This window comes from Phyllobates terribilis, unplaced genomic scaffold (genome assembly GCF_046119375.1).
Source record: "Phyllobates terribilis strain yellow unplaced genomic scaffold, ASM4611937v1 Scaffold_11__3_contigs__length_659146591, whole genome shotgun sequence".
NCBI lineage: Eukaryota > Metazoa > Chordata > Amphibia > Anura > Dendrobatidae > Phyllobates > Phyllobates terribilis.
In genome coordinates, this window is record NW_027362771.1 from 167,398,254 (window position 1) to 167,413,719 (window position 15,466).

At 39.7% G+C, this 15,466-nt stretch overlaps 1 protein-coding gene across 2 annotated transcripts in view; it reads left to right on the forward strand.

Annotated features, from left to right (window-relative positions):
- TBC1D15 (TBC1 domain family member 15) overlaps positions 1-15,117 on the forward strand; it is a 116,384-nt gene extending 101,267 nt beyond the window's left edge. For both annotated transcript variants that reach the window (XM_073651795.1, XM_073651796.1), the window contains 6 exons: positions 6,196-6,296; positions 7,097-7,196; positions 7,776-7,873; positions 8,181-8,297; positions 8,771-8,857; positions 13,173-15,117. In XM_073651795.1, coding sequence (XP_073507896.1) covers positions 6,196-6,296; positions 7,097-7,196; positions 7,776-7,873; positions 8,181-8,297; positions 8,771-8,857; positions 13,173-13,388 — 719 coding nt within the window. In that variant the 3' untranslated portion in view covers positions 13,389-15,117. The remainder of the gene's footprint in view (positions 1-6,195; positions 6,297-7,096; positions 7,197-7,775; positions 7,874-8,180; positions 8,298-8,770; positions 8,858-13,172) is intronic.
- Positions 15,118-15,466: the final 349 nt, after the last annotated feature.

Sequence of the window (15,466 nt, forward strand, 5' to 3'; positions counted from 1 at the left end):
ATAACTGTAAAATACTTTAGGCAAATGAATAAAAGTCAAGGTAATGAAAGTGTATAAAGCTTCTTGCATGCATAATTGTAGTCTAAAGCCGGCCTTACGCATGAGATCGGTGTCGAATGAACGATGCTGCGGCTGATTGTTCAGCCATCAGCCATCTTAACCTCCTCTCACATACACCGGAGCGCTCATTCGGTCGAGTGCTCCAGTCTTCTCTGTAATAGAGCTGTCTGGTGGTATCTCTCGAGATAAGCTGTCTGGGGGCTTATCTCGAGAGAATAAAAGGATCCGCAATCCAAAATCTGACATGCCAGATCCTTAACCCCCCCCCCCCCAACAACCAGTTGTCTGAGGCCCCAAATACTCATTCAACAGTTGTCTGGGCCTGGCCAATATCGGCAGGATCAGCTGACATTGATGTAATGTGTATGGAGTGCTTAAGAGTTTTTGACTTTTTGCTATATGCACAAATTCGTTCATGTGAACGTTGGGCTCTATACACTTTTTTATGATGGATGCATACCTCAATATTCGAGTTGGTGCAAATCGCCTGACAGGATCAAGTCCAGCGGTCAGATAAGTAATTTCTGGCCTCTTAACGAGAGCCCTGTGAATCACCTCCTGCTCCACGTCATGTGTTCATACACACCATCCCTACTGAGGGACCAACGTATGCAGCAACAGATATCCTTGATAAAGGCCGAAATGTTGGAAAATAATTGTATTTATACATTGGTCAGTTCAAAAATAAAATAAAACACACACACTTTCGAGAATTCTTTATTCTGCGCCGAAGGTTTTCTTTACTGGATTTTGGATATTTTTCTTTCAGAACACTACAACATATTTTTGGTTGTGTGAACCTCCTTACCTTTCTCTCTCCCTTTTGATTAGCTGGCCTGACGAAACAACATTGTTGTAGATTAAGAGCCACGCATCCTGGGATGTAGAAGATGGTTCTTTGGGCTTCCATCCAACAGCCAGAGATTACTAACCCGGCCACTTGGATTGTGTCCTGCCAATCAAATTGCACCTATTCGGCAGTGTTCCTTGGCGTACATCACTGTGTCACCAATATACAGCGTAGCATACTTTTTATGTTGTGGCCTAGTCTATTGCTCTTCAATATGGTAGCAAGAGCACTATTTGGGCTTTTGCCACTTATAATGGGACCCATGGCTATGATTCGTGTATGAATTGGGAATGTCCTGACACATAGAGCGAACTCATTGGCATAAGGAGATCTGATTAGAGTGAGGGTGGTCAATGAGTGGAACATGCTGCCACCAGAGGTGGTGAGTTCTCCTTCAATAGATGTCTGTCCAGGTTCTGTTTGAAGACTACCGTATGGCTTAGTTTAATGAATCCTGCTTTGAGCAGGGGGTTGGACACGATGACCCTGGAGGTCCCTTCCAACTCTAACATTCTATGATTCTATGAATAAAGCAAAGCTACTTTATCAGACATAACCCAACGAATTGATTGGTGCTATTATGGTACCCTCATTTGTAAACCTGTACATCCCTTTAAGATCAGCCCTAGTGTTATTAGGACCAGTTTACTCCTGTGGCATAGACGTAAAGGACTAGTGCACGAGACGTGTTCTTTACTTAGTTGTTACACTTAATTAGTGCCTAGTATAAAGCTTTAGAAGATGGAGTAGAGTAAATGTTATTCATGTTTCCTTTGATCCAATTTCCATCTGTTAATCCTTTAGGTGCTGGAGGGGGCTTATTGGCTAATTAATTTTAGGTTGTCCTGGTGAGTGTCTCAGGCCTTTCAGCAGTGGAAGTGTTAAACACCATGCTGGGATGATTTATCCAGATGCTTGTGCTGTAATGAGAAATTGATTGTTGAGATATTATCAGGATGACATTCAAATCCTCCTCTTTGTAACAAAGTGCTCGGCTGTGACGGTAATGTCTTGTATCTACTTTCTCTCTTGTTTTTTCCTCTGTTGTAGCAGAAAACATGGGTGCCAGCCCAAACAAATATAATTTACTTTCATTTGAAAGTCAGAAAAATGTAAATAAAATAATTAATCCATTTATTGCTATTATTCAGTTTGATTTTTTTCATTAATATTTTTCAGTTTGTACATAACAAATACTCAATACAATAGCTAATTATTGTCACATATAGATCCCATCTAAGATATTGTAATGATAATTGACTAACAAGAAGGAACACTAGATAGTGGACAACAGCAGAAAGGCATAACGGGAAGAATTTTTTTGACTCTTGTAATAGCTGGGTCTTTGTTAAAGGGGTTGTCCACTACTAGGACAATCCCTTCTTAAACTAAATGTTGGGCACAGGGCACCACGTGCCATTCCTCCGCATCACAGCCCCGGGATTGCGAGTGCCAGCACCGCTGGAACGGAGCCGGTCCGGGAGGTGAGTATAGGCTTTATTATTTTCTCAGGACCGAACATTTAGTTTAAGAAGGGGTAGTCCTAGTAGTGGACAACCCCTTTAAGATAAAACTTTACAAATGGAAAACCAGTTCAATTAGTAAAAAAAATATTTTTCTTGTAGATATTTTGGAATGCATTTGCAACAGCGTAATTGATGCATCACTGGATTCTGGGTCTCTTCAGCTTTCAGATTACATAGCAAAACCTGCTGACAGATTCCCTTTTAATTGCTCGGATTGTAAGGATAGAGCATCAATATTAAAGTCTCAGAAAACCTTTTTAATGGTTGTAATTCTGGATAAAATTGGAATGCGTGACCTAGAGCTTTAACCGCTTCCAAACATGTGACTTACATGTACATATGTCCCCCTCCCCTTGCTGATTTAATACATGCAGTTGGTGCCAGATGTTATTAGGCAGTGACAGAATTGTCATAATTTAGCCTCTGCATATCAGTAAAATGAATCTGTAAAAAAAAAAAACATCAAAATTATTGAAGTGTACACTTTCAGCTTGAGGGTTTTACAAAAAACATTGCTGTAACTGTTTAAGAATGACAATCATTTTTTTCAAAACGCCTCCATTTTTGCAGGCTCAAAATAATAGGACAGTTGACTAATATGCCAATTCATGGTCCTTGTGGTCCGACGTGACCTGTATCTCATTATTTCATGTCCAAATAACGGGCCTGGAGGTGATTCTAAGTCTTTCCTTTCTATCTTACCAGAAAGGTAGCCAAAGAATCTTTAAGTGGCGAAACCAATTTTTCACATTCTTAAAAAGGAAGAATGCGTAGACAAGCTCAGTGACCCCAGAAGTTCTGAGAAACCAGGGCTGTAGAGTCTGTAAACCAAACCTCCAACTCTTCAATTTTCCTGTACAACTCAGACACCACAGCCCGGCCTCACTACTGAGCGTGTACATAAAGTGCAGCACAGATTCATCTCAGCTAAAAGCCCAGATCCTTAGATCAGGAACAGAACAGACATTTATAGGACATTTCATAACTTTCCCAAATTCTTATGAAAAAATATTCCCCACAAACTGCATTGTACTAACGAACCCAATTTATTGTATTTTAGGAGTCGGTGTCGCTCCATTTTATACTGACTCTGACTCCAGTAAAATGGACACAGACTCCAAGACACCGACTCCACAGCTCTGTGAGAAACTACAGAAATCAAATAGAGGTGGAATGCAGAAAACTCTTCTTAGTTAGATGTTATAAAGGTTTTGTTTTTTTTTTTTACAAGTTCATGAAAACTCAATATCATTGTCAAAGTGGTGCTTTCATTATTCTAAATCCGGAGGTTTTACCTTTTAAAAGGAATGTCAGCAGTTTTTTTCTATGTAATCTGAAGACAGCAAGACTTTAAAGGCTGAAACACAGAATTCAGGGATGTGCTACTTGTCAAAGTGCGTGCTGTTGTTTACTAACTGTGAAGGATTTATCACTAAGAGATTAACATTGCCTGCACCTCACTGTCTATGGCCTTTTTTACACAGAGAGCCTGGTGAGGGCGGGGTTAGGTTTCTCAGCTCTGCTTCATTCTAAATCTAAAAGCTCTGATTGTGTTAGAACAGCTGCACCCAGTAATCTAAGTGATACATTGTTGGATACAGCTTCCCTTTACCTACATCATGCTGCCCTCAGATGAGGTAGCAGAATCCCGCTGACAGATTCCCATTTAAGGTTCAAATCAATGGTAACTTTCAAGAACAGAAACACTAGATTGGACATTACTAGAAAACAGGAGAGAAGCCGGGTTAAGGGCGCTGGTAAGTACACTCAGTAACACTTGCAGCGAGTAGCAAGGGGCACCATATACCCCATAGGTAGAAGAATTGAAAGTGAAATAGAATGACTACCGCGCCAGTGTACCAAGGCCAGGAGAAACCAGATGATTGGATAGTGAATAAAATAAATAAATAGTTTTTTTATAAACGGTTAAAAGACAAACACATACAGTACAGGAGTATAAATACGGGAGTCTTGATTGTTAAGGATATGGGGTAAGGATGTTATGAAGGCCCTGGTTGTAGGTTACCTACAAGTCACCTAAAGTAGTAAACTAAAAAATTCTATACATCCCTTATAGGTACCTACACACTCTGGATCCCTCAGAAGGCCTCCCCTCTATATCACACAAAAAAGTGAACCCGGGCCTTCACAACATACTTACCCTGTATCCTTAACAATCAAGACTCCCGTATTTATACTCCTGTACTGTATGTGTTTGTCTTTTAACCGTTTATAAAAAAACTATTTATTTATTTTATTCACTATCCAATCATCTTGTTTCTCCTGGCCTCGGTACACTGGCGCGGTAGTCATTTATTTCACTTTCATTACTAGAAAACAGAGTTCTGGAACAAGTTCTATGGGCAGATAAAACGAAGATTAACATATACTAGAAAGATGGGAATAGAAGTGTATGGAAAAGTGAAGGAAGGGCTCATGATCCAAAGCATAACCTCCTCTTGTGAAGGTTGTGTTATGGAAAAGGCAAATATGGCTGCCAATGGAACTGGGACCCTGATGTGACTGCAGATAGAAATAGCAGGATGAACTTTACACCTACTGTTCAAAGTTAGTAAAAGGCTTCAAAACTGATACGACAGTGTTTTGCAGTTCAGAAGGATAACCACCAAAACATTCCACAAATGCATCTTAATAGCCTCTTAACCCCTTATCGACCACTGATGCGCATTAAGGGCCTTATTCCCTCTTTGCTGTTTTAAACCTGCGATCAGGAATAAGGCTGTAGCAACCCCAGAGTCGGAAAATCTCCGGGGTAGCTGAGACCCAGGAGAACATGATCAGGACCAGATTTTCCGGTTCTCAATTAGGTGATCGCCGTTATTCACTGAATAACGGCGATCGCGGGAAAAAAAAAAACCTGTGCCCGCCATTAAATACATTTCTTTCTCTTCTGACGTGATACACATGTTAGAGGAGAGAGAAATGATGTCCCTCGATCCTCCGCCATCTCCTGGTCTTTCCTGCTCCATCCCCCAGCCCTTTTCATCCTCTTAATGAAAAAAAATGGTGGGCTCATACACAGTGCGCCCTCTGAAATCTGGTGGCTGGTACCCGGCAACAATAGGGTTCCTTTTGATCACTGTGATAGGGTCTATCACAGTGATCAAAACCAAAAAAATAGTATATCAAATCCCCCTTAGTTAGATAAAAATTATAAAATAAACAAAAAAAATGAAGGTTTTCCATTCTTTGGGGTTAGGGTTAGAGTTAGGATTGGGGTTTTTTCAAAAGTAAAAAAAAAAAAAAAAAGGACGACTAGTGTTGAGTGCAAGTGCTCGTTACTCGAGTTTGCATCGGGTGCTTGTGTCATGGCTGATAATGCTCCAGTGTGTAGGCATCTTTACTGTGGGCAAACCGAAGGCAGAAAGGCCCATAAACAGCAAAGATGACTACAGTGAAGGCCTGGCAAAGGATCTCAAGGTAACAAACTCAATATTTGGAGGTGCCCATGCGATCCAGGCTTCAAAAATATCAGTAATTCCTAAACAGATAATGCAAATTTTTCTCACTCACCTTGAATTAAAGCTGAATGTCTACACTTTATTCACATCTTGGTGTCTGTTACAAATCTATTATACTGGTGTAAAGAGGCAAATTGTTACTGTCCACATACTTGTGGACCCAACTGTATATGCTTGACCAATGGGTATGGTGGCGTTCACCTAATAATCTTATGACTCTCTTTATATTTACCTTATGTTACTATTAACATCCTTTTATGTTCTGTGCCCATCTTAGGATATGTTCAGGGGATGAGCGATTTGCTCTCACCAGTTTTGTACGTCATGGAGAATGAAGTTGATGCCTTTTGGTGCTTTGTATCGTACATGGAACAAATGGTAAATGTACAGCTAATGGTACATTTTAAAGCTTCTACATTTTTTTTTTATTTTTTAGAGGAGTTCATTTGTGTTTAATTATTAGAGTGTACCCCTTGAAAAACAGTCCATTTTTCTTCTTATTATAACCTTTAGTGCTATGTGATTTTACAAAAATAACAAACTCAGCTGGTATTCGCTCTCCCTTGGTCCAGCACTGCTCCAGTGATTGTGTATGGCCTGTACCGGTGACTTCACGTCTACAGTGCTGCAGCCCATTACTGAGCTCTGCCAATGTAGACTGAGCTCAGTGATGGACAGCAGCGCTGTAGACATGACAGCACCACTGGGAAAACTCCTTGTAAAGCCCTCAAGAAAAACTCCCCCTTGTTCTCCTGATGGCTCTTAATTTGCTGTGGGTTCACAGTATGGTGCAGGTTTAGTAGTGTTCACCTGTCAATTGATTCCCTCTATACGGGTATATAATCAAGTTTATATAGGGGCTTGGTTTAGACTTGTTGCAAATCGATTCGCAGGACTCTGTTCAGAGGTCAAGTATGTAATTTCTGGCTGCTGGACAGTAGCACTGTGAACCACCTCCTGGCATCTGAAGTCCTTATTCTGATTAACCATCCTGGCACAACATCATAAGTGCGTAATCCCACAACGATGACGTTGCGCTATGCTGGCCAATCAATAGAAGAACCATGAATGCCGGGATGTTGTAGAGCCCCTGTCCTACTGCCAAAGATTGCTGACCTGGCTACTGGGTTTGGTTTTGTGACAAACTAAAATTGCAAACTAAACTTTTTTTTTCTCAGCATCAGAATTTTGAAGAACAAATGCAGGGAATGAAGACACAGTTGGTCCAGTTGAGTACTTTGCTGCGGCTTCTGGACAGTGGCTTTTGTAGTTATCTAGGTATGTATATATCAGTGTTACTTTGTTTTGGGTTATTGGGAACCATAGAACAGTTGTGCTAAATTGGTTCTATGCCGCTATGTACACAATGACTTGAAACATATGTAGAGCTGGTGTTTTTGGTGTAGTAACACCATTCCAACAGATCTTAGATAAGATTTAGATTATGTAGATTTAATTTTCCATCTTTGAAACAGCTCAGATGCCTCATTTGGCTCATTTTACTCCTATGCACTTTGTAAGGTAAAGTCTTGGTAAATCTTCCTCTTTGAATACATCTATCCAATATTTGTAAGAGCCAATTATATTCTGATGACCCATAAAATTGCTGATATGATGTGTGGATGAGGGTGGCTGAAAATGCTTTTCCTCTTATGATTTGGATGACGCGGCTTACGTACAGAACATATGACCTCTAGGATTCCAGCAGGCAGATAAATGCTGCACCATCTATAGATCAGCGCTAACCTCTAGGGACATTTCCATTTCACCCGAATCTTAGGTTGGCTATGATTTGATCTCTAATATGCCAGCAACCTATTTTGTAAGTGATTCTGAAATAGCTTTTTTTATGTCTAGAATCTCAGGACTCTGGTTATCTATATTTCTGTTTCCGGTGGCTTCTGATACGATTTAAAAGGGAATTCAGTTTCCATGATATTCTCCGAGTGTGGGAGGTAAGCTCCGGTGGATTTGCACAGAGTATATGTAGCATGCATCAGAAAACAAACAAGTTTTATCCAAAATACGACCCTGAATTGAGTCTGTGTATGGCAAACTCAGGCTTCCCAAATGGTTAAGCGATGTGGAACTAATCATAAGCCGCTTCATTTTGTGCAAAACGCAACAGATGAAAAGGTGGAGGACCAATGATTTGCTCTCTGTCTGAGCTGCTCATTTGTATTCATAGATTTTGAATGTAAATGACTCCAGGATTCTCATCATCAAGTGAAAGGTTGTAAACTGTTTTCAACAATTTTCTAGGTAATGTGGACAGACTTGCCGTGTCAGAATTTCCATCTGCTCATTTGCTGCGCTATACTGGAGTCTGAGAAAAAGAAAATAATGGATGGGAGCTTTGGCTTCAATGAGATTCTGAAGGTATGTCAATGTTGTAATAACACGGTGTACAGTATTAAATGGAATTACAGTTTATGAATCATACCTGGGTTAAACTGCTCTAACGTCCTCTTAGTAATGTCTTTACACTGTGCTGACTCCCATTCACTGCCTCCTAATGTATGACTAACAGCACTCAGCCATCCGTCTCACTTTGCAGCTTGATACTGTATGGAGACATCTCACAAGTCATCCTAACCTTCTGCCTTGTACCCATTGCACAATTCTATTTTACAGATCTCGTTTATCTTTTTTTTTTTTTCTTCTATACTATATATCTATATTGGCGTTTTTCAATAGCTGATACCCTCCTCTGTGTTTGACTCCATTGCACCATAAATAAGGTTGTCGGTGATTCCTCTGACCCTAGTTCCGCTATGTTACATACTTGTTACACCAGGCACATAGAAGGGATTCATCTGAAAGCCACCATTAACTCTCATTTTGTTTTTTAGCACATCAATGAACTTTCCATGAAGCTCGACGTAAATGATGTTCTCTGTAAAGCGGAAGCAATCTCCTTGCAGATGATGAAATGCAAGGTATTACAATGTAGTCTGTGACCTTTACAGTTTTAACAGTGTTACAATCTCATTCTGCAGAAAGAAGGAAACTTTAACTCTCTGGAGCCACAGGGCAATTCTGTTAGTTGTTCAGTAAAGGTTAATATTATGGTTATGTGACGGTGTATCTGAACTGATGGATCAGTAGAAAATGACCTGTCGGTAATTAATTACAAAAATGACAGACTCGTGCACGAAGCATACAGATGGCAAGTATTGTACACTTGTGTCTGCTGGTGCTTATGGATAAAGATACCAACTAGAAGGTTTGGCTAGCTCTGGTATGATATGTCCGGCCTTATGCTACAAGTCTGCTGTCCCTCTGTGTCACTGCAGACTTGTCAGTTCTGACATCTCGCACACTGTGAGGTTTCTTCAGCATCATATGACCGCAAGTTTTCAATTTGCATACTTCCAGCCACATTCCGACTAGACTTGTCCATCCTCGCTCAATACACTTGCATTGAACGAGGCTGTGACAATTTAGTCAGCACGTGACTGCACATATGCAAATCACACACTTGCGCTCATGAGTATGCGCTTACAGCACCCACCGGCGAATCCATACAATATGCTTGATGTGAGGATTCACAAGTCTGCAGTCATATAGAGTGACTGCAGACTTGTACCCTAAGGCTGGACAACCCCTTTAAGTAGTCGCCTGTGTCAAGTATGTGGTTCTTCAGGGCGCTGTCAGACCTGTGTGTGGGGGATATGTTGTGCAGAAGACTACCTAGATAGTTATGTAATCCGGAAAAGGCGAAGGATTTGTTATATTTGTATCCCACAAGACTGTTCTCTACTACAGATAGTTACAGACTTTTACTGTCTTGAAACTATACTTTAAAATTACGTAATTGACTGCTCTAAGAAAGGAAAGTGCTTTTATTTAAAGCCTATAGGGAAGTTTTAATATACTTTTATTTTTTATTGAAGGGGTTTTGTTTTGGTTATATACATAAAGTCACAAAAAGGGGAGGGTGTGTTTGATGACATGATCCTTTTTGTTTTCATGCATCCACTATATAACATGATGCAAATGTGGCAGATGTATGTTCAAAAATATATGGCATCTCCTAGAATAGAGTTTTCTAGCAGACCTTTCCAGCAAATTTCCAGTGTTAAAGCACAGCTTCAAAAAATCAGGAATAACATTCAGAAGCAATGCACAAATGAGAGCCAGTAGGCCGTGCCCTCCCTTGCATGTTCCATAAAGTCATTCCTGAACTTTGAGCCATCTAATCTAATGTGTAGGGGGTGTCCTAACTTAACCCTAATGGCAGATGTGTGGGAGATAGAATCGGCCACATTGAAGTCCAAGATGACTACACTCCCTGACAGAAGTTATGTCGCTTATCCATGTTATATAAATAAAAGCTTATAACCTGACGTTAAATTCATCCATTGGTTTTATAAATTACTCTTTTGAAAGCTGAAACCCTCCCAAATTTGGTTTAGGTTAAGAAAATAAATTGGCATCAATGCTGAAATATTGATCATTTAATGAACACAGAATGGTCAGATTTTGGCAAGACAAAAGTTTTGTCGCCCACAGAAAGTAATGTGATATTCAAACAAATAATTATCTTAAAATACAAATATATGTTGCATAACATTGGTGAATGAAGTTGTGGTGCTATTATAATCATATTTAATATTTTGGGTGACTTCCATGAGCCTGGAGGACTGCATCCATGCGGTTCAACAATGATTCATACAATTTATTAATGAAGTCATCAGGAATAGCAAAGAATGCAGTCTTACATGCCTCCCAGAGTTCATCTAGATTCTTTGGTTTTGTCTTCCAAGCTTCCTCTTTCAGCCTACCCCAAGCATGCTCAATGATGTTCATGTCTGGTGACTGAGCTGGCCAGTCCTTGAGCACCTTGATCTTTTTTGCCTGGAGGAACTTTGCTGTAGAGATGGATGTATGAGATGGAGCACCATCCTGCTGCAGAATTTGACCCCTGTTATGATTTGGAATGTAAGAGGTAGCTAATACTTCTTGATATTTTAGGCTATTGATATTGTCTTCCACCTTGCAAATGTTTCGCACACCCCCATACTGAATGTAACCCCAGACCATGAATTTCCACCACCAAATGTAACTGTTTTCTGGGTGTATTTTGGATCCATACAGGCTCCAGTAGGTCTCCTGCAGTATCTGTGGCGGCTGTGGTGTAATTCTACTGAAGATTCATCAGAGAATTCCACCTTCTGACACTTTTCCAGCGTCCATCTGTTTAGCAGGCTGTGGGACTTTGCAAATGCCACACGGTTTTTTATTTGTCTTTTGTTTAGTGCTGGCTTCTGGGCACTAATTCGACCATGGAGGCCATTTTGAGACAGAATCCTACAAACTGTTCTAGTTGACACAGGGACTTGAGGTGACCAGGCCTGTTGGAGCTCTGCTGCAGTGGAAGAGGGGTTTGCTTTGGATTTTCTAACCAACAAACGTTCCTCCTGAGCAGTTGTCTTGCGGGGTCTGCCGGACCTGGGCTTGTCAAACATATCTATAGTCTCTTCAAATCTTTTTTTAATTCTTTGTACTTGACGCTGAGACACATTAAAGGTGCCAGCCACCTCTGCAGTGGATCTGGTCTAAAGCCTCTTGATAATCAAGGCTTTGTTCGCAGGGTGGATTTTTGGCATGTTGTCAGAGCTCAAGTTGCAGTTCAAGTGAAGTTCTGGGGTGCTGGGTTTCTTTTTATACACCCACTAATTAACCGATCATTTACTGATCACTGGTGAGGATGTAAACTAGGATTGGGTGCATTATATGACCAGGCGACAAAACTTTTGTCTTGCCAAAATCTGACCATTCTGTGTTCATTAAATGATCAATATTTCAGCATTGATGCCAATTTATTTTCTTAAACTAAACAAAATTTGGGAGGGTTTCAGCTTTCAAAAGAGTAATTTATAAAACTAATGGATGAATGTAACGTCAGGTTATAAGCTTTTATTTATATAACATGGATAAGCGACATAACTTCTGTCAGGGAGTGTGTCCTTCCTTGTTCTCAAAGGAGATAAGCCACCACCTGAGGTGTCTGACAGAAGCCTATTCCCCTCTCGGTTGAGACCCATTGTTCAGCTGATGGCTCTGTAAAGCCACCTTATCGTCAGCATTACTGCCCTGAGTTGGAGGGATCTGCTCTATTATGTTGACTAATCTGTGGCCTTTCTCCATTTCCGATCAAGTCACCTGACAATGTCGTTTCCTAACACACTACTGCAAATAACGACTCCTGTAATAATTTGCCTATCTATATCCTAAATATAAACTCAAGGATCATTTAATGTTAGGGGGGAATTACAACTTGCACATGGCAGATTTAGGGAGAGATGAGGTTGGAACTGATGGATCCCTTCTTAGGGAGATGACCTTAGAGGAGTCTGGCAGAACGCATGCACATTTAGAAAATGGGTGAAAACACCTTGATGGAACCATCCCTGTTTTTAAAACACCCCGAGCTCTGGTAGAGGCGCACGGCGCCTTTTAAAGGATTTGGTGTTTTTTTATTTCAGCTATGGCTTCATTAAGACACTGCAAAGTTCCAGTCTTAATAAATTAGGCACTTAGGGTTCATTTACACTCGTCAATTGTGCTGTTAAACGGCTAACACAAAAGCCGAATGGAAGTCCTTTAATAGCCTGTTTAGATAGAACGTTAATACAATCGTTCTGTGCGCATAGTGTCCTTGTTCTCAGCAGCCCATGTCCTTCTTAGGCAAGCTTAAAGATCATTTCACCCTACGAACAAATGTTTAGTTTGGTCAGTTTTGTGATTAGCCTACACTGCCGGATTATCAGATTCCTGAGCATTTTCCAGTGTGCATGCAACCTTAGTACAGCATTCATGTGCTTGTGGGTAGGGGACAGGAGAGATTGCAGTCTGCCGAACAAGTGTTTATTAAAGTGTATGGCCAATCACTGCAAAGTGTAAATGACTTGTGTTACTGACCCAGCCATATAGGAAAAAATGACTACATACCGCTTCCCATAGAAGAAGAATTACTCCTAAGATGTCCACTGACACTAGTCATCCTACAGAAAGGAAAGGAGCATATAGTCACCTGCCCTGGACACTCCATTAAGCCAAGCAGATGGATTTGACCTGTTTCTAAGCTGTCACATTTCCAGTTCTGTGGGTCTAGTGTCAGAACTAAGCAGGATGAAGAGATTTCAGCCCAGTTACAATCACCTGCTGTTCTTGAAAGTATTTGAGTATTTTGTTAAGCAAAGCATGAACGCATATACATTAATATACAGTTTGCTGTCTCTCATCTAGGATTTGCCTCCAGCAGTTTGTGAGGTGCTCGGACTTAAAGAAAGTACGTTGCCACCAGCTTTGGACCCAGCTGAAGATTGTGTTCTCAGAAAACATTACCAAAACTCCTCATCTCCGAATTGCTTAGTGCCTGCACTTCCTCCAAACGGGACTAGAAGTAACTCATGCCTGAAACGTCTGCCAAACAGTGTTCACACACCGACCTCTGCCTGGTGAAGCTGCTCTTGTCGAGAGGCTCACAGACAAAGACACTTGATTTAATACGTGATTCCGCTGTTAATTTTGGAGATTTTGGAAAACTCCGATATTTTGTCTTTGCATTAAAGCTTTTAAGAAAAGATCTAGCCCTAATGATTTGTAATTATTTTTGTAGTCAACGCTGAACCCAAATAGCTTGTCATAATCATTCCACTATATTTAAGCAAGGAATTAGAAATAATTTGGATATGGGACATGTTTATTATTTTTCAACTAGCTAACATGTCAGCTAATGCGTTGAGTAGCTTTAAATATACTAATTAATAAAATCCATTCTGAATGGACTAACGATTATTAGAGCTGCATACTTTTGTGCACAATTACTCATTGCTTCGCTCTGCATATTGGCAGAATGGAGACGTGCAAGATTTACTGTGTAGCTAGTTTATTTTTCTGCCACAAAGAGGCCTTTTTTGTTTTCTTATTAGAATTAACAGCCATCAAACAGCATCGATAACCATGGCCACATTGCAATTTCTCTTTTCCCACTATATTTATCAAATTCTGCATTATCCTGTACAAAGGGTTATCATTTATAGATAACCTAACAGCAAATAGTTATCAGACGGTCCATTATTCACAAAATCCTACAAATCTCCGTTCCGATAACTCAACTGTTCACATGATTTAAAGGGATACTCTGGACGGAACATATAGAGTCTTTGAGACAATTACTTAAGTATGGATCCTAAAGAAGTGAAAAAATGTTCATAGGATGTAAGAGAATTACAAATCTGTGGCCGTTTATTGGGGGTTAGTGCATGACACAGATTTTATAAAACCCTAAATAGATTCCCTGTGGCATTCCCCAAAACGCTTAAAAAGAAGTAATTGTGTCTTTATGGTTTTTTCCAGAGTGTCCACCAAGAAAATTAAGTGAATCGTTAAGTAAATATAACTTCATTTACCGTAATTCTTAAGGTAGAGTTAGACCCTGTGATTGGAAACCTATTAACCTGTGCCATACAGCAAGCATCCCTCTACTGAATATGGCATTTTTTAAGGCACTACAGCAGCAGGAACGACAGCCATTTCATCATCGGGGCACAGAAAGTTAATGAAATAAGGCTTAAGTAAATAAGCTGTCGGATTTCAAACTTTAGGAAAGGAAGCAATTTAATACTCGTTCTTATAATCTTGTCTGTGGTCATATCAGTTTAGTTATATCTTGAATTATTCACATAACCCCATATATTATTACTTCTGTGTGTATATATTATTTATAAAATTGTGTCGCAGAAATGAATTTCTTTAAAATATTAAGCAGAAAATAATTCTAAAACTTGATCTCAAAACCTTTTGATTGATGCTACTTTTCTGATGACTGCGGTGCATTTTGTACGGTGCTCATTTTGTGAAAGTTGATGCCCGTTCTCAGTTCCTGCTTATCCATATAACATGCAATTATTCACTAAAGGTAATCTGCTTTGATTGGAGGTTTTCCAATGCTGTGACTAAATTTCATCTTATACAGTCATTTGAATACATCATGCCTTTTGTCATGGTCAGCCTTCCGATGCATATGTCATGCTGCATGATTATTAGTTGTGTCGTACATAACTAAATCCATGTATGTATTGTATAGTGGAAATTGTAAATATCAAATCTCAAGTGTAATTATTTCAACTGTAACTTTTACAAGCAGTTTGGTACTTTGCAATAAAGTTTTTTCTTGAAAGTGTTTACAGCAAGGATTTAAGAGTGTTTTTTCCATGTGTGGCATTATCTGTTCAGAAATTGTTCTGTATGAAACCATCTTGATTATTGGAACTGAGACCTATAAAACATTGTCTCATGGAGCCTATAAAATACATGTAAATCATATTTCCAGCTTTGGTATAAATATTATGTGTGATCATTTAGAGAATTGCATGTTCTTGCACACTAACCTTTCTAATCTACTTGACACTTTTTCCATACCTGTTGTTTAAAGACTATGAACACTTAAAGACCACCTGTCACGATTTTTTTACATTATAAACAATGCCCATCACCTTTAACCTTCACGACCTATGACGTATAGGTATGTTATAGGT